At 43.1% G+C, this 20,060-nt stretch overlaps 1 protein-coding gene across 3 annotated transcripts in view; it reads left to right on the top strand.

Moving 5' to 3' along the window:
- ENOX2 (ecto-NOX disulfide-thiol exchanger 2) overlaps positions 1 to 20,060 on the top strand; it is a 67,570-nt gene that overhangs the window by 8,256 nt on the left and 39,254 nt on the right. For all 3 annotated transcript variants that reach the window (XM_064517966.1, XM_064517967.1, XM_064517968.1), the window contains 2 exons: positions 11,497 to 11,640; positions 16,230 to 16,361. In XM_064517966.1, coding sequence (XP_064374036.1) covers positions 11,497 to 11,640; positions 16,230 to 16,361 — 276 coding nt within the window. The remainder of the gene's footprint in view (positions 1 to 11,496; positions 11,641 to 16,229; positions 16,362 to 20,060) is intronic.

Genomic DNA, 20,060 nt, shown 5'->3' with positions numbered 1-20,060 from the left:
CTGGTTCTAGCTGCTGCTCCTGCTTTTTACCAGGAAGGTAACACCTTCTGGTGTTTCCTCTCCTACCACTCATCTTCTGGTTCACACTCTCCCTGTTTTGGTATGGACAGCTGAACAGCTCTGAGCTTTTATGCCCCAGCTTTGAGCAAGGAAGTTATTTTCTGCCCCAGTGGAATGAATGGGCAGGTTAATGTTAATGTTTCTGTTTCAAGTTATGCTGAATACCCAAACTATGAAACCTTTTGTTTGTCAGGTTGGGAAAACTGGAAGGTGATTATATATGAACATCATCTCTGTCTTCCTGAGTGTTTGTGAGATGCTGTGTGATTGCGCTTAAGCCATAATCTGTTTTGCTGTGGTCTTTGCTGAACATCTGGCAGTTCTGCATGTGATTTACTTAAAATTCAGTGTTCAAACCTGAAAGGGGTATCCTATTCATGAATTAGGCTGTTGTACATCAAAATGGCTGTGGACTTCAGAGACAAAGATCAGTAACAAAAATATTGTGTATAACCTCATTTGTTCTCTGTGTGGTTTTAGGCAACGAGGGGTTAGATGTACTGTAGAGGGGACAACTTGTGATTGCTGTCTCACACTTGGGGTTGACAGGAATCTGTCTCTGTAGAAGATCTGTCAGAAGAAAATGTGGCTGAACATGGCAAAGCTGAGAATTGTCCTAGGAGTGTGTGGTTTTTTGTTTTTGTTTTGTTTTTTTTGAGGGAAACACCAATCCATAGCTTTATTGTAAAGACTGATACGAAAACTGTAATGCTTATGGCTTAGAGTTAGCTCTCTGAATGGGACTATTGACATGCTTCTGGAATAACCTGCCCTTCAGCTAGTTTTCCTGACTCAGGGGTGCATCTACCATTGATGCAGAACTCCTCTTTCAGGGAAACTTTCACAACTGTAAGATGACATGCAGCAGTAGTAGATCCGTAACTCTGTCATAACATCCATATAGACAAAATGAAGAAGTGCAGACTTGATAAATGGATATAAATGGGCTGACAGGAATCTCGGGAAGTTCAACAAAGGGAAATGTAAAGTCCTGCTGCTGGGAAGGAATAACCCCATGCACAAGGACAGACCGGGGGCTGACTTGCTGAAAAGCAACTTTGCAGAGAAGGTCTTGGGGGTTCTGTTGCACGACATGTTGGCCATGAGCCAGCAATGTGCCCTTGTGGCAACGAAGGCCACTGGCATCCTGGGCTGTGTGAGGAAGAGCGTTGCCAGCAGGTCAAGGGAAAGCACAAACTGAAACACAGAAAATTCCTTTTTTTTTTTTTTTTTTTTTTTTTTTTTTTTTTTTTTTTTACTGTGAGGGTGGTCAAACACTGGAGCAGGTTGTCCAGAGAGATTGTGGAATCTCCATGCTTGGAGATATTCAATACCTGACTTGATGCAGTCCTGAGCAACCTGCTCTAGCTAACCTTGCTTTGAGCAGGGGAGTGGACTAGATCTCCAGAGATCCCTTCCAACTGCAACTATTCTGTGATTCTGGGATGTGCTGCTACAGAAGGGAATGATTGGATTTCCCAATTCTTGTGGGTGTCCACTCTGCAGTTTTTTCATATCTGAAATTTTGAGTGGCCTTTTGATTCATTTGAGATAGCTTCAGACATACTAATGATACTTTCTGGTAGTTTCAAGTCCTCTTTCCAAAGACAGGAGTTAATCGATGGAGTGCAAGACATTGCAATGTGATCTAAAATATTCTCTTCAGTTTTACCTCTTTATCAAAGAACCAGAAACCCAGAGTACTTTGTTTTTGCTATATATGCTTTTTGCCCCATAGACTGTGCTTTACTTTTCCTGGTGGACTGTTTGAATACTGTTAGCAATGTCATGCGCTATTGTGTCAGTCATGCTGAACAAGAAGTTTGTGGCCATTCTAATCTATATCATGCATCACAGTTGGTATGTTCTTTTAACAGCTTTGCTGTTTTGAGGTGCCCAACTGTAGGTTTGGGATTTATGTCTCTCATAGTAGCAAGGCTGAGCTGGTAGCTCTGGTCTCACTTTGTAGTGAACGAAGAGTTGTTACTACCGCCTGCGGCGTAGTTCCCTTGACCAAACATAGGCTGATTCAGATGTTCCTTGATGAGAAGGATTGTCCTCTAAGCTGTTACTGTGCAGATAACTATTGGTTGATTGTAAAGAGAGCCTGGGGTGACCAGATCTGCTGCTGCAGACACATTGACACTTGTTGGTTGAATCCAACTCTGTGGCTTTTGGGTAAGAATCTTGGTTTGGTTTTACATTATTCTTCCTTGTAATATCTGCCTTTCTAAGGTTTAGATGTGGCACTAAAAAGTATAGTTGCACAGCTTGTTCAAGTTGCCCTTTTATTTCTCTTGACAATGTCACAACAGTTGTTTTCCCCTTTCAGTGGCATGACTTGATCCTGCTCTCTGGGGTTTTCAGCAGGACTTCTGTCACCCTTGTCTTGTTCAGAATGCAGCAGCGCATTAAATCCCTGGCATGGCACACTGTGATCATATTATGCCCATTTAGCTTTATTTTTGCTGCCTATTAAGTACCAAATCAAAAGTCAGCTTCATAAGCTTGCATTTGGAGCCTCAGCCCATATGCTAGCAAACCAGTCATCGCTGTGCTTCCGATGTATATGGGTTTTCTTTGGAGGGAAAATATGTAGGTTGGTTTATTATGAGATGTCGTGGCTCGCAAAAGGTTTTGAGTGGCTGCCGTAAGCTGTCAATACTTGTATGTTTAGATGATCTGAGGATTTGTAGGCCTGCACTGAGTCATCTAGAACAGCAGGAAACCGTGTAACTGCAGAGCTCCAGTTCCTTGTCTTCATCCAATACGAAGCCGTCCAAAAGCAGAAAACTTGGAACCATTGGCTGGACTTCAGTAGTTAGTTTGATGTGATTTCCTATGTTTTTGATGAGGCTGTGACCCTGACAAAACTAACTTATTGTGCAGACAGCCCAGGCTGTCCACGGTAAGTGTGACCAAGAGTCTAACAGGAAGTGGTTTCCTCAATTTACTCAGTTTAAAAACGACAACAAAATACCCAAACCCAAGCCTGTTCTGCTTTTTTTTCCCAAGCTTCTCTCTGTGAGAAGAGTGAAAAGGAAGAATTTCGGCGAAGTCCAAGGCTATAGCACTGGAAGGAAAGGCTGGGTTACATTGTATGTGCTCACGTTTTTATCAGTAGACATGGCCTTTTATCAAGGCCCTGAGAGCAGTGTGAATTTTGAAAACGCTGCTCTTTTGTAGAGACCTCCATAGCTCCTTGTATATGGGAAAAGCCTCTGAAGTTGAAACTATATAAAATACTGCAGTGAGCAATTTGTAGAGTAAAAAACCCAGGTCACAGTAATTCAGCAGGATGTGAGATGCATTAGACGACTGCTTATATTTTTGGATAGCATTGTCTGTGGGTTTTTTGTTTGTTTGTTTTTTTGCAGAGCAGCAGCTGTGTCATATTTTAGAGTCAGTATGCCTGTATATTCAAGCTGCAGGAAGAACCCCCCCCTCCTAAAGATGATGCTCCTATCTTGAGGTTTATGGTTGTGCTTGAGCAGCAGAGTGGAGTATGTCAAAATCGCGCTGACTTGTAGCCTAGTGTTAAAAGATAAGACTTAAGTTTAGCTGTTCAAAGGTAGTTATGAAGACTCCCTTTATTTTCAGTGAAGAGAGAGAGTGCTGCCTTGAGGATATGGAGGATCATGTGCTCCCTCTTTCTAGAGGGACTCTTGACGACACAACATCTAGATAACTAAAGAAGTTACCTCTCTAAGCGTCCAACTTGTGGCCGCTTTTTAAAGGGTTTTGTATCCTTTTGTTAATGACAATTGTTCTGTGCTTTCTTCATACCATGTACGTTAATGCCGAGTTTGTGGTGGTAAACTTTAATGAATTCTTGAAAGTGCTGTTATGACAGCTGCTCGCAGCCTCCTGGCCTCTGCCCACCTCTCTTGGACGTTCTTGGTATTCTGTCTTTCATTAAATTCTCTCTCTCCAAAGGCATGGCTTTTGACTTGTCCAGGTGAAAAGATACTTGAGCTGGTTGTGTACAAAATGTCTTGAGTCCGGCTGGGATTATTAGTTCAGACGTGGTACCATACTGATCTCTTACGGTGCTTCCAGACCTCAGATGGCTTTTGAGGCAGCAACACCTGAAACTGGGCACTGACACAGGCTAAGAAATGAATGACTTCAGGGGTTGGTGCAGGCAGCTTGCAGGTGGCCTGTGGCTGTCCCGTGGGTTCAGAAGTAGCTGTAACTTCTGAATATTGCACTCCACAGTTCAGTTTGTGTTGTTTTCCCTTTTTAATTCCAAAAAGCTTATTTATATATTTACTTAAAATAACAGTAAATTTGTTTATAATATACTAGATCTTTCCAACTAATATCAGTAGGGATGCTGACAGTGCTGCTTTTAAGGCTGTAGTTGTTTTAACTCTGCAAAAGGCCTTCTTTTGCTGGCAAGGGAGATTTGCTTTGGCTTGAGTGACATAATATTTAAAAACTTGCATGACCGCTTTGATATAAGTAGGTCCAATGGAAGAACTGACTCTTATTCCACTATAGCCATTACCACAGCATTCCTGCTGTGACTCTTCCTTTGAGATAGTCATCCTTGTGGTGGGTGTCCAACATTTCCTGGCCTGCTGCTCAGTCCAGGCCACTGACAGGTAACAGAAGGTAAATGAAAATCTCCATGTTATTTATTTGCCTGTCACTCAGATCTATCTCATTCTCTTGTGTGTTACGAACTTCAGTCTTTTAGATATGAGTCCCATTTCCAGCTCTATATATTCACTGTCCTGGCACCAGTGTTCCTGTACCCATACAAGACTGTTTTCTTTGGAATTGCATCAGCCTCCCCTTCCACTTTGCTCCTTGCCTGCTGTTTAAACATTTGGTTGTGAAGAAGTTGAGGTTTTGGGGTGGGAGGTGAGCAGGATGAGAAATCCTCAGAATGCCTTTAATTATTGAGCTGCGCTCTTGGGCTTTCCACGTGGCTTGGTGAATTCCAGGAATGTGCCTATATATGTGTGTGTGTGTTTGTGTGTGTGTGTGTTCATATATATATGCATATATATGTGTTTTTTCATTGCTATTCAGCTGGCTGCATTTGGGGGAATACTTAACGCCAGTGTCTGAGGGTCCGGATAGACTTCGTTTTCCATGGGGAGGTGGTGTATGGCCAGGGCCATGGGACCTGATGCCAAGTACTTAGAAGTATTTGTAAGTCTGTTTCTGTTCTTTCCTGTATAAATTGGGTTAGGGTTGGAGCCTTCTGTGAGCAACTTAGCTATACTAATTGTAGCAGAAAATTATCCACATCCAAACAGGTATCTTCATTTCTGCCAGGGTAGTGAGCTGAATTGGCTCATGGCGGGTTCCAGCAAGCCCCAGGGCTGGTGTGGGTGGAAGGGGGTGTTTTGGGCAGCTGGGAGCAGGGCTGCCTCCTTTCTGGTCTGTCATGAGCTGTTAAGTTGGCTCAGGCTGTTACTTATGACTTGACTCATGGACTAACCGGCTGTGATGCTGATGTATAGGTGTGAGAACTTCCATGGCACTCCATAGAGCTCGGTTTGGCCTATAGCTAAAGGTTCTTATTTTTCCAAAGCACGTTAATGAAGACTTACAATTTTGCAAAGGACTTAAGTAGTTTTTCACTACTTCTGCCCCTTATTATCATGCCTCTGCTGGAGGCTGTTGTCTTGCCAACGCAGCCATCAGCATGGAGCATGCAAGTGCTCCTCCTATACTGCAGAGCATAATCAAGCATCCTAGCTCAAATTGATGGAAATAATTGGAGTAAATAGCTGCCTTTGCTCTTTAGTGGTTTCGAAAGTAATCCCCTAAGTGGTATGCATTAACATTCAGCTACTGGTTAATGCTGAGTGCTTGTGTGGTATGTTGTCTTCTACAGCCAGGCCACAATGTCTGTCCGTGTCAGACCAGATATTGGTGGTACCTGGCTGGCTTGCCGTTTGCTTTGCGTTCTTCCCTCTGCCGTCACGTGTGAAATGAGTTTAATGTCGCCTCTTAGATCAGCTTGATAATAGAGGTAAACCTTACAGTCGCTTCTTTTCTGTTCTCACTATTTCTTTGCCGTGCATGGCCTCTCTATTTTTAACCTACTGCATTCATGATTAGCCCTCATGACCTCAGTGATATTTTGACTTTGGGGTATTAAGAGGCAGCATTGTAAGCATCTTGCATAGTCGGGCATGACTATTGTTGTTGCCAGCTGAGTAGCATTTATTTGTTTGGCTTTTTCCTGCGTTCTCACCTTTCAGTAGCTGAGAGAACCGCTCCTTTTAGGCTTTCCGTATCCACTCTCCTGTCTATTTAGAGCTGTACACAGCAACTGTATATATTAACAAGTTCTTGGAAGTGGAATCCTCTAGAACCGAAATCAGGAAGCTGCCTCCAGCTTTCAGTATGTCTAGAGAATGGTTTGGTATAAATTGTTAGCATGTCTCAGCCCATCAGTAAATTGAGACAGCATGGTTGTCGTCTTTGATACTCCTATAGTTTTTCCAAATCCTCCCCCCAACCTCCCAAGAACATATGCATACCTTAGTAGAAACACAGTTATTTTTATCACTCTACATCTATTTTTATCACTCTTCATTGCTCCTGAAAAAGGTGAGGTTGGTTTTTTTTGCATTGACTTTACATTCACAGTGGGTTTGCTGAGACAAAGATAAATAAAACCAAATGTTTTAGTGTCTCTTCAGTCTTGCATCCCTGCAAGTGCTGAATAGAAGATGGAATAAGAAACTCAGTGCTCAATTAAGGGCAATATAGCTACTCTCTCAAACTTGCTGTGATTATTGTCATATTTACCTTATGTTTGAAGGACTGCATTTCTGAAGCCTCTGGTAAAGTTATTTGGAGTTACTTGGGTTAAGTTGTTTACAAAATGCTTTTGTCCTTGTTACCTCTAGTTTTGAGAAACATTCCGCATTCTGTTGGCACCTAAATGCAATTCATTGACCATCACCTGCATTTTGGCCACCACTGATCTATGGATGGCAATTATCTAAAAGGTGATTTTGTCCAGAGTTATCCTGAAATGGGTTGGATACCTTGAGTTAGGATATACATTGGAAATTGCAGCAGTCTTACTTCAGCAATCCCATTTAGTTCAAATCTGCATAATAAGCTTTTCTTCCTGTGTATCGTGCTTGGATGTCTAAGGATCTGTTTGCCTTTTTGCTCTGTTTCAGGATGCTCCCTAGAGATCCCCCAATCTTACCCTGTTTAGTCCATTAAAGCCTCCCCCTGCCCATGTCTGAATGGAGCCTAACTCCAAATTTTGATGGCTGCCTCCCTCTGCCCCCCTAAGGTGGGACAGTTTTTTGCCTCCTAACTTTTAAGCCATGTGACTGGGCTTCAGTAATATCAGTTTTATTTTATTCCTCCCCAGAAATGCCCAACTGTGGTCTTAGGAAAAGCTCCAAACAGTATTTCCTCAAACATGTCCTTTTATAACCTGAACTGTGCAGTGTGCACATGTCTTTAAAGCTGTCTCAGCGCTTTAAAGCGCTCTCATTTACATGCCTCTTTGTGTCAAAAAAATGATTCCTTTCCTCATTTTCACTCTATCAATTATACATCAACAGGCTGTGTTCCCCTGTAGTTTTTTCTTCTTCTGTTGTTTCATAACTGAGTTTTCCCATACATCTTCTGATTTCCAGGACCTGACAAATAAGATCTTTCACAGAGATCTGGTAACCACTTTAATGACTAATTGACTGTAGTAGAGTGATGCTGGTGAACAGAAGTTAGGCACCCAAGCTTTTGCAGAAGCCTAAAGCCGTAGCCTACTTAGAGTGCTCACAGAAGTGAGGATGGGAACAGAGACTGAAATCCAGGTTTTTCTGTTCCCCATGGTGACTGTCCTGGTTCCTCTCTGACTCCACTAAGCCTCTGTCCTTGGTGATGTAGTGACGTGCCTTGACAGGAGGAGTGAGACTTGACTCACCTGATCCTTGCCTGCTAGGAAGCAGATGATGAGGGCTTGAATGCCTTCTTGGGGATGTTGAAGACGACAGCGAAGAGGTCTCCCACTCAGCGTAAGCACCTGAAGCACTGTAGTCCGTAGAAGATGCCCAGATAGTCTTGAAAGCAAGACTGGTTCAAGATTTGGTGTTTAAACTTTGACTTTCATGTAGATATCAATTTAGATACTAAGTATCTAAACACCTCTTCTGTTCAAAGGAGATCTAGTCAGTCCAATCATTAGTGTTTAGGATACGATTCAGCTCATTAGTCAGTAGCCATTTATTCTAGGGTGAGCCTAAATTGATTTGTAGGCTCTGCTGAGTTGATCAGAGCTCCATCCATCTGTAATGGGAAGGCAGACATCTCGTGTGCCGGTAGCTATTTACATGTGCACTCCTAGGTGTAGGCATCTTGTCCTGAACCGAATGCCAGCCTAGTGGCTGTGCTGCCATCTAGACTCGGTGTTCGTGTGCTTGTGGTGTGCAGCTTCGGGCCTGTCCAGCATCTTGGAGGCCGGATGCTGTTCCGTCTTGATTTGGGAATTTGGGAATCTTGGTTTTGGGAATGCTTAGATGTTCAGAGCTGGGTGCAGGCTCAGGTGTGTGAATTTGACTGTACAGAAAACTGAAATTTAGAAATATAATGGGTTTATGGTTAATGGGTTTGGATTATTTCTTGGTCACTTGTGCTGACACTACTTGATCCCGATTTGGGCATCGGAGGTGCCTTTCAGATCTTTACTTGAGTAGCTCCAGGAGGATTCCTGAGACAAAAAGCCCTTTGCATTTGTTTTGGCCTTGTAAGCTTCAGGAGAAGGTAATTACAACTTTGGTCAGCCAGGCTGGAGGATGCCAGGAACTAAAATCCTGAGAAGCTATTTCAGGAAAAGAAGCAGTCTGAAGACTATAGTTACCAGATTATATAAATCTGTCAGGGCCACGTTCATGCTGTTGGCTTTACTACTGAATTTCTTCCTTCTACTGCTTAACTTTCTCAGTTTTCTGTGACTTCCTTTTTTTTGTTACATGCGGTGCTTGTATCCCTTAGAGCAGCTTGGTTTCCCTCTGCAACTTTTTTTTTGTTAACTGGCAGCCTAGGTAGCTGGAAGAATTTTTTGCGCTAAATCAGTCACTTTTCTTCTCTGACATAACTGCTCACCTGTTCAGACTTCGTGAGCATGGATGTCCAGACTTCAGCCGTGTGTTTCACTTAAGTGCTTGGATATTTGTGGCAGGGCTGGGAGGCAAGGCAGCAGAACAGCCACCGCGCCAGCGAGCGTTTGCTTTCCTGCTTGCAGCTTTGGTTCTGCTTTATCATGTTTCTCCTCGCAGTTAATCCTTAACTGTTGCTTTTTCTTTAGGCCTGTGGTAAATGCTGAAATACCTAGTCCTGTGTAAAGATGTGAATGTTGGGAGTGGGGGCACTCAAAACCTTCAAGAAGTGCAAAAGATATCTCTGACAGTAAAAGAATTTTTGAGGAATATTCGGAGTATCTCGATATTTCAAAATGTGTTTTGTAGCTAATGAAAATTTAAGAAGTTACTTTTATTTTTGAAACCTTACTCTGGTATTTATGGGCCTTCGTATAGATATGTAGAGATTTTAAAGGTGAGGACTAGAAGTTCTAGGTCTTCTAGGAAGGATCCTGATGAGGGAAATGTCAAGGAAAATGTGAGTTATGTTAGTATTTGCCAAAATTCTGTGGGCAACTCAGCTCTTAAGGTGGATGGTGGCTCTTCATAGGAGATGGGCAGCTCTGTCTAAAGCATACATATAACCTGCTGTCAATCTATGTTTACAGCAAATTTTGGATATGAAACGAAGTGGTTTCTTAATATTGAGCTGTGCTAACCACATCTAAAAAAAATATATAGCTTTTGCTTAGTACCCTCTCCTCACTGCTGAGGGAGAAAGGGAAGAGGCAGCAGTTCTCCTAAACTGGGAGGTTTTAGCATGGAGTAGAGGTTATAGTCGGAGGAAAGAGGTGGGAGCTGCCCAAGACATAAAAACAAGCAAAGAGGATCGCAGTGGTATGTATAATCTTAACTGTCCTGTTCTTATATCTTTGACCTGTATTGAATGAAGTAAATCTGCCTAGTTTTCTTCTTGAATAAACCTAACTTATCTGTAAATCTGGTCTATTGATAAAGAAGCCAAGTGACTCAGGGCATTCTGTTCTTCTGACTACCGTGGTTCTTAAAATAAGGGTATTGACACGCTGGCAGAGTGTCAAAGATGACCAGCAATGGCAGAGCTCCGAGGGTTGTGGTCAGTGGCCTCTAGTTGGAGGCCGGGAGCTAGCGGTGTACCCCAGGGGTCAATACGGGATCCAGTCCTGTTCCTTATTCATGACCTGGATGAAGGGACAGAGTGCAGCCTCAGCAAGTTTGCTGATGATACAAAACTGGGAGGAGTGGCTGATAACCCAAAGAGCTGCGCTGCCGTTCAGAGGAAGCTCGACAGGCTGGAGAGATGGGCAGAGAGGAACCTCGTGGAGTTCAATAAAGGGAAGTGCAAAGCCCTGCACCTAGGAAGGAAGAGCGCCATGCACCCGTGCAGGCTGGGGGCTGACCTGCTGAAAAGCAGCTCTGCAGAGAAGGACCTGGGAGTCCTGGTGGGCAACAAGTTGACCATGAGCCAGCAATGTGCCCTTGTGGCAAAGAAGGCCAATGGTATGCTGGGTTGCATTGGGAAGAGCATTGCCAGCAGGTCAAGGGAGGTGATGCTTCCCTTCTACTCAGCCCTGGTGAGGCTGTATCTGCAGTGCTGTGTCCAGTTCTGGGCTGCCCAGTACAAGAAAGACATGGAGCTACTGGAGCGACTCCCGCGAAGGGCTGCTAAGATGATGAAGGGACTGGAGCATCTCTCCTATGAGGAAAGGCTGAGACAGCTGGGCCTGTTCAGGCTGGGGAAGAGAAGACTGAGGGGGGATCTTATCAATGCATATTAATATCTGAGGAGAGGGTGTCAAGAGGATGGGGCCAGACTCTTTTCGGTGGTGCCCAGTGACAGGATGAGAGGCCTCACGGGCACAAACTGAAACACAGGAAGTTCCATCTGAACATGGGGAAACAGTTTCTTTACTGTGAGAGGGACTGAGCCCTGGAACAGGTTGCCGAGAGCTGTTGTGGAGTCTCCATCCCTGGGAGATATTCGGAAGCCCTCCAGACAGGGACCTGGGCAGCATGCTCTAGGTAACACTGCTTGAACAGGGGGTTTGGGCTTGATGATCTCCAGAGGTCCCTTCCCACCTCAACCATTCTGTGATTCTGTAATGTTTGTGAGTAATGTTTTAGACTGACATCAGTGTAATATTAAGATCAAGTGTAACTGGGGAGAATAAGCAGGAGTTAAAATTCTTCTGGTGGCCTGAAGGGTTTATTGTATCTGGGATTGGGCGTTTAAAATTTTTTTTTTTTTACTTGTTTTTATTACTGCGATCCTGAAGCATCACAAACGAGTCTAAAGAAAGTCTCTGAACATATTTCTCCCTTTCAGGCTTAAACCAGCTGTCCTTTGATCCTGCCAATAACAACAAACCTCTGCAGTTCAGCAACGCAGCTGGCCCTCGGGTGTCAGAAAGCCCAGCTGAGAATGGAGGTGACCCGAGCAAGAAGAGAAAGAGAGCAAACATTCCTCCAGGTGAGCCGTGTAGAAACTCAGTGGTTGGCAATAGAGAAGGCAACTACTTAAGTATAGACTGATACCAGCTGCTGTGCTAAGACATTAAAGCAGAATGTGCTCTATAGCTGGATAAATAAAATTCTGGTCAGGTACATCCCCAAGGGCAGATCTTTTTCTTCTGCAGGTGCTAACTCCTGTTTACAGTATTCTTGGTTCCAAGCTTGCATGGACTTGGGTGAGTGGCTGTTGCTGTTCTTTCAAAAAAGAAAAGCAACTCTGCGCTTTTTTTTTTTTTTTTTTTTAGCATTGTGGAATCTCTACACTTATTCCAGGTTTGTCCTTTTCTCTAATTGGACAGTACCTCAATATTAAAAGCATGTCCATGATGAAGCATAGTAGCTATAAGACAGAACAGCCTGAGTGACTGGAGACATTAGAGTTTAAGATAATGTAATAAAAGCAGATGGTTAAATAGACGATAATAACTTTTGATGTTTTAATGATTACAGGACTAGGAGTCTTACAGAAGTTGATATCTAAGAAAGTTTCCATGTATTTCCCAGAGTGGAAAAAAGCAGACTGATTACTGTATTTGCAGATTTATATTATGGTTAAAAACTGCAATCTTATCAGCGTGACTGGGGAAACATGGTATCTGCTCTTGCCATGAAGATGATATATTAGACACTTCATGTAAATATCAGTCTGTAGGACTAAACGATGTAACTTTTCTGTAGAGCATGATCATGTGCAAAAGAGGAGGAAGTGTAGTGTAGAATTGGGCTGGATACGGAGATACAGTTTTGTAAAAAGACTGTCTCACTGAAGGAAGACAATGTATAAAGCTGTGATTTCAGGAAGAGGGATTGAAATATAACTGAATAGAAAGAAAGTCCAGCTCTCCTCCTGAACTGATAATCCTTTAAGGAAACTTGAAGGAAAATCTGTAACTTTTAAGATAATAGTCCGGTACTGCTTAGGGATGGTTTTGAATTGTTGAGATGCCTGTAGCAGGAGCACAGGAGGTGCCTTCTTGAGAGTATGGAGTGTGGTCTCCTGACTGAGAGCTTGTTCTGTTCTTCTAGTGTATCTGTTCTTCTCCCTCCCCTCTCTTCCCCTTCTTCTCATTTGTGTTTAAATGAACTCTCTCCTTTATGATGTCTTTAGGAAATACTCTCTCTTTGCAGTTGCTCTCCATTTTTCTCTCTAGAATACTTGCGGTAAGCTTTTTCTAGTCTACAAACTTCAGATATATTCATCTTTCTGCAACCTCATTTCTGAATTCTTCTACCTTCCCTCTGAATGGAGCCTCTCTTTTCCTTCTGGGAAGGATGGGGTGACTTCCATTTCTGTGCTATCAAATGTATCTCAGCCTGAGAGAGCCTTCAATCAACTTGGAAGTATAGATGATGTAGATGTCACTTGCCCTAAAGTAGGCATCCAGGGCTGTTTGCACTGGGTTAGGACAGGAATTCATTTTATTCTTTTCATTATATTGTGTGTTTCCTTTATGTGCCTGGTGGTCTGTAAATGTTTGAAGTGCTGCTTGCATGCCCTCACCACACATGGGGCAGACAACCTGTGTTTCTCCCGTATTGAATTGTCTCAGCACAGATCTGCGTTTTAAGCATCAAAATCTGATTGTTGCTGTCTGAAACCGTGACTATCCAAGTTCCTCAGGCTGAGCCATGCAGCATACTGTAACAGCACAGACTTTCAGGACCCTGAAACTGTGCTGGCAGTTTTTCTGCGGTCAGGGTGAACCTTGCAGACTTATGGGTTGTCTTAACGCAACCATCAGCTGCCCAGGCTGTCGTCTTGAAATCTTAAAGATGCCCAAATGAAAATAAGATTTACTATGTGCAGAGATGTGAGAGCAGGAGCTTGCACATCTTGAATATCGTACAGCTGTCTTATTTGTTGGGTAATACATATGGTAATGAATTGGGACAAGTAACCCAAGGGACAAGTATGCTTGAGATAGGTAAGTTAATCACTGTTATGCTCACTACCCCAGTGTACCTTTTGTCCTTTTGCAATAGGATAATCCTCGATGTTACTGCATTGCGGCCTTCTCCTAGATATTTTCTCTTTCACGTTGGTGCTTTCTCTTCTTTTTATTTATTTATTTTTTTTAATACCAACCACTAACTCCATAATCTCATTTATGTTCTTCTGTGTTCTCTGTTTCTCTCTCATCGTGTGTGACGCGGTAGCCTGTGTGCTCTCTTGTTTGCAGATGAATGTGGATAGCTAAAGTTCAGTGTTGGCCCAGTTCTTCCAAAAGAAATTAGTTAAACTGGGACAGTTCAGCATTAATTTTTCAGGCAAAGTGGGCCACAGGTCACAACAGCTGATTGCTTGAAACATGACTGAGGGAGATGCTGTATGCAGATAGAGAATGTTGAGGGTTAGAGAATTTATACAATCACAGAATGGTTGAGGTTGGAAGGGACCTCTGGAGATCATCTAGACCAACTTCTCTGCTCAAGCAGGATCACCTAGGGCATGTTGCCCAGGATTGTGTCTAGATGGTTTTGGAATATCTTCAAGGATGGAGACTCCACAACCTCTCTGGGTAACTTGTTTTAGTGCTCAAAAGCAAATACAAGTCCAAAAAGTCCAAAAGGAACTAAATCTGTAAGGGTTCTTATGTCGAGACAAAATGGTTGCTCTTGAGCATGTTTCTCTGACTTACTGAAAAGCACCCTGCGAACACATCATCCTAATGAAGCCCATGTTAGTGTGATCTGTTTAGTCCACAGTGGTGTTATTTCCTCTAATTAGTGAACAGATACTGTAATTAAGTACCTCATTCCTTCAGTCAAGGGCTGTAATGTGCTATAGATCATGCTTATTGTGTTACCACCTAGCTAATTGTATTGTAACACAACTCCTATGAACTGAGGGTAGTGATCATATTACAAAAACATGTTTTGTCCTTGAAGTTAGATTTCATCACCAAAAGCTAGAGAGCTGCCTTTTTCTTTCTTTTTTTTTCGGATATTGTGTGTTTTTCTTCTGTTCTTGCTTCCTTGACTCATGTTTGACTTGACTGAGTTGCATATTCAGAGTGTGCTGACTGTTGTGCATCACATCGGAGATATTTCAAAGAATATTCTGTTTTCTCCCAGTCAGTGGGATTTGTCAGATATGGAAAAAATAGATACGTGGTATTTTAAAAGTAGGTTAAGTCTAAATGTAATGTGGACATTTGGCTAGTTGCATAAAGTTCGCCAATGTAAAAAGTGAAGCAAGTGTGTTTTTGTTTTGTTTTTTGTATTGCAAAGGGTGGTGACGGAAGGAGGGAGAAATGGAGGTCGGGCTTTGACCTCTGCTTTGCTTATATTAAGCTGAGCTTGGGACTTGGAGGAAGTTGTTTGAGAGGTGGTCCAAGTGACATATGGATGACCAGGCAGGTCAGAGCAGGTGGAGACTTGCCACCAGGGTAGAGGGAGCATTTGAGCAAGGTGAACTTATCTCTTTCCTCCTCTCTGAAGCCAAGAGTAGAAAAGGGGCTGGGATGGGACTGTAAATACTGAATCAGGAAAGCACAGGGTTATATGAATGTTCAATACACTTCCTTCTGTGGGTGTTTTCTAGAAAGCTTCAGGATTCTGTGCATTGGATTGTGTTAGAGGTTGTATAAGATGGGAGATTTCAGCTCTGCTGAATTTCAGATTACAGCTGGGAAGTTGTTCAGTAAAATTATTAGTGGTTGTTGGTTTTCTTTACCTCCTGTTGTTGAAGCCAGAATTTGTTTAAGCAAGTGTTCGTTCTATGAAAGCTTGCTTCATCAGGAGGGATAGCGTGTAAGAGAGCTCTCTGACTGCAGGGTGCCAAGGTTTAATTTTTTTTCCTCGTGCAGAATTAAACCTTGTGCTGTGCACTCTTTCTCTTTTTCTAAACTAGATTTTTCTATGTGGGGCACCTGCCTCTAATTCCAAAGGCTTACAAACAGAAAGAACAGGAATATCTTGATGGTGGTACATGGAAGTAGCAGCTAAAAGTATGGTTGACCCAGCTAAATCACCTGAGAAGGCTTGAGTGCATATATTAAGCCACGTATTTGTATAATGTTCATAGTTCTACCTGGATTGCCAGGTAACTGTTAGTCATTGAGTAAGTAAAGCTGATACTTCTGTTGTCAGAAACATGAAGTTATTCTTTCCTTCGTTTCCTGTTTTAGCATGGAAGAAATGTCTTCAAATGACAGTGGAAGTGTTCTTTGCTAGAGCATATTGGTCGTCTCTGTTGAATTCCGTGCAATGTGCTGAATTTTTGTCTAAGTTCATAAATCTCTTGGAGAAAACTAAAGGGTACCCCTTACCTTTAACCAGTGTTCCTTCAAGGCCTCTTAGAGAGATTCATTGTAATGGAGGAACCGTCACATAGATATGCTTGGAAGGCACTGTTTTCGTAGACCTTGCTTCCATGAAATATCCTCTACTCGATAGGGACAGCGCTGTTTTTTTTCACTTGGCCCTTTCCTATGCGTCAGGATCAAATCTGTTTTTGGTTGCTGATACAGCAGAGCCTTGCTGGGCAACATATGCTCTGCAGAAGAATATGCTCTGAGCTCTGACTCATTTTTTCCTTCTTTGCAGATGGTGGCAGAAATCTAAGCCTGGACTCCATCCCGATGGGCTTGCCGATGTCAGACCCAACTGCCTGGGCCACTGCGATGAACAACCTTGGGATGGCTCCTATGGGGATGACGGGACAGCCACTTCTGCCTGGTATGTGAATTTGTCCAGACTGTGCCCTCATTTTCCTTTCAAACATGTCTTCAGGGAGGCCCTATTTCAACTGTATAAGATTAATGTTTTTTGTTTTTAATGCATTAGGCATTTATTGATTGTGTTTGAAATGCATTAATGCCTACAAGTGATTTATTTAGAGGTCAGAAATGAGAATACATATTTATTGACCCAAACCATGTTTTTTGTGGAGTACCCACTAGATACTCTGCAGTGGGCCAGCAGGAGCAGGGCTTCGCACTGAGAGGCATCTGCAGAACTCAAAATAAATGTGTTACTTGATATCATTGGTTTTCTAAGCTGAACTGTCTTGAAACTGCTTAGCCTGAAGGATGTGGGGGATAAAGGAAAAGCAATAAGGCAGTAAAATGGATATGGTAGAAGTTAATGGAGGATTCTGCTTCAGAAAAAAACATCTTTCAGTACAGAGTACATGTGCATGGATGTATCAACCTATCCAGGATTTGTTAAGGAGCTCCTGTAGTAACAGCTGTGCTGTGCCTGGTTTCTCAGTGCAGTGGCCTTGTGCATCAAAATCTTGAAATAAACTTACTGTTCCAATGCTTTGCTATATTAAGCACTCAGAAGTTGCTGTCTGCTGCCTGAGTAATCAGCCTACTCACCTGGGGAGGGAATGTCTGTGTTGGCAGCACTCTACAATCCCATTTTCCTGCTCTTATGGCACGGAGCAGGTGGTTTGCTGTACAGCTGATACTATATTTAACTAACAGCATCACTTAACTTGGCGTATTTTCTATGTAGTCTGTACTCTTCTGTCCCTGAGGCCTTGTTTCACATTTGTTTTTGCTGTAAGAGATGTTGTTTTCATGTCTTTCTCCCGCTTGCATGCTTCTATCAGTAAAATCAACAGAAATGATCAGCTCTATTCTAGAATAATATACCAGTTTGAAGCCAGTCTCTCATTCCCAGCTACAAGAATAAAGAAGGGTTTTGGCATTCTGACTAATGTTGGTTTTGATGCTTTGAGATCAGGCATTCTGCAAACAATGCAGACACTGAGAATGTTTTAGGAACAAAATGGCTCTTCCTGATCCGGCTGCAAAACAGCAGAATACCTTGGTGAATATGGATCAGTTTTCAAGGACAGTGATGGTTTTAAGTTCGTAAACACTATAAATATGGTTAATCTAGAAGATGAGAGGTAATGGGAGCTTGATATGCCTTGGACCATCTTTGCTGAAAGCCATGTGGGATTAAAATTTCAGGTTTCAGTAAAGAATGGCTAAAAGTGCTTAAGAGTCTACTAGCCTATTTCTGTTCCTACAGATGAAGTAAAACGTGTAGTTGTGGAATGCTTTGACAGGACTTTAACATTAAAGATGAGTGTGCTGCATTTCTCACTCCGTCCAGGTACTGCCAGCTTTATATAAAAAAAGATTATCACAGCTTTCACCAAACAGTACCTGCCAGGCCTGATGGTTTTGAACTCTTTAGAGCCTCTGAGAATTTTTTCCTTCCTCTTTTTTTTGTTGTTTTTGTTTTGTTTTTACAAATGGAGATTAGCTCTTCTGCATTTGCTTCTTAATCCTCTCCAATGCTGGCCTCTAGCCATTGGCTCTGCTTCTTAACAGAAAAAGCAGATCTCTAAGCAAGCTGGCAAGTTGCCCAGCGCTTGCATGGTGCTGGCTGAGCAATAAACAGTGGGGCTCGCTTGTCCAGCAAATGCAAAGGCCATGGGTTCCGTTTCTCCTTGTATACGCACTTTGTACCTTTAATTATAATCTTGCTAGTTCTTTTGTTTCTGATTATTGTATCCATTCACGCTTTTCAGAAGGTTGTAGGCCTACCTCAGTCAGGCAAACAACTGGCCTAGCTTTCTTCTCCCTCAGATTTCTCAAGCTCCTCTTATTTGGCAGAACTTGCACTTTTCATTCCTGCCCTGAGAACTTTCTCTGGTTGGTATCCATGTTCATTACTGTTAAATAGCCTTGAACGGGTAAAAAATTACAAGGGTGAGATGACTGCTTGCAGTTGTTGGCATAGAGAATTCTAAAATGCCAAGAGACTGAACCTGGAGGGTTGTGGAAGCTGGGGGAGTGGAGGGGCGGGTGCGCTTGCCTGCCTTGGACATGTCACGGACAGCCCAGCCTGACCCACGGCACCCCTGGCTGCAGGGCCGGGCAGAACAGTGACCACTCTGCCAAAGACGGGAAGCGGCTGCAATGCACCTTGTTCTGCCCTTCTTGCTGTCAGCTAGTGTTACTTCCCTGCAGGAACTACCCTGCTCCCCAAAGACAGAAGATTTGGCTTTCTTTGGCTCTGATGTTTAATGATACTGTGCTCTGTTCCTTTTTTTCCTTTTTTTCCCTATCTTCTGCCAGCCAGCGCTGAGACCAAACTCTTGGTCTTGACCTACGTCAGACTGTGCTGAAATGACAGTCGGGAGCCCTGGTTCTTGGAGCGGGACCGCTCTCTCTCTGCATTTTGCAGCAGATCACTCAAGCGCCCCATCTCCATCTTCCACGCTGTCTTAGCAATGAGAGCTTTCTGCATTCCTCTGCCTTCCAGCTCCTCTTAGCAGGCAGCTGGGAGCAAGGTCCCGTTTACTCCCTGCTGAGGTTTTGGAGTACAGCTCTAGGAAAATAACAAGGGTAGTTTTGCCATCTCAACCATGACTTTTATAGGAGTGACAAGGCTGGATTAGAGAGAGAGACAGTGTTCTCGGGGCACGTTCCCAAGTGGCATGGCTTCATCCATACGGCTTACAGGGGGTATGTCAGGGCTGCTGCCATTGCCTGCAGCGTGCCCAGGGGCTGTTTGGCACAGGTCAGAAGTATTCATGAAAACAGTGTAAAGTTTCATGGCCGGGTTTGGGTTTGCTAGCGTAGATGTTGCAAAAAAGGGAGGGAGGTAACTAGCATCCCAGCCTAAAGGCCTGGAATCTGAAAGCTATATTGGTAAATTGAAGTTTAGGATGCTGCCTTTGGCAAGTGCTCTTCCAGACCTTCAGGAAAGGGACTGACTTGTGCTTGCTGAACTTCGGTTTGCCTTCAGCAAGCTTTGCTTTGGGTTGTTTCAGCATGTTACTCATTCAGGACTCAGTGTTTTCCCCAGCTCCTCATGTCTTCATGAGTTTTTTTTCCCCTGTGTCACAGCCACCCATGGGTAACTTTCATCTCAGGCTTCAACTTAGGAATACATGAATTCAGCCTGCAGAGATCTAGGATGGGGTATCCTCTCCCAACTTTCTCTTTCCTAGTTAGAACCTGTGAGTAAAGCCCTGCTCAAAGAACTCCAAGTATTTCTAATTTCCTGGAAAATTGCAGCAGAGGGGACAGTTGTGCCGCAGGATAGTAGTAATACAGGTATAGCATTAATCATTCTGCCTGAGTCCAACCCTTAACCTAAAAATGAAGCCTTGCAGTCCCTCTTTCCCATGGGAGCCTGTATCCAGCGTGAAGTTCAGTGGAATCATATACCACCACTGTATGAAGTAGTAACGCTGCTTGTCTGAGCCGTTGAACGTGGCTGTATCTGTAGACAGAAAGACTGATATAATTTGGTTTTGTAGGAAGCTATGAACTGAATATGTGCTGATTTCTTTTGAGACATGTGAAAATACTATTTTGAACAGCTGAAAGCAGTGCTGTTTGCCTGACTTTTTCCACAGTATCGTCTCTGAAACCTGCTAATGGAATTTTAAAATTCTACAGCTTT

The sequence above is a fragment of the Dromaius novaehollandiae genome, chromosome 11 (genome assembly GCF_036370855.1).
Source record: "Dromaius novaehollandiae isolate bDroNov1 chromosome 11, bDroNov1.hap1, whole genome shotgun sequence".
Classification (NCBI taxonomy): domain Eukaryota; kingdom Metazoa; phylum Chordata; class Aves; order Casuariiformes; family Dromaiidae; genus Dromaius; species Dromaius novaehollandiae.
This window is presented reverse-complemented; position numbering and strand designations above follow the sequence as displayed.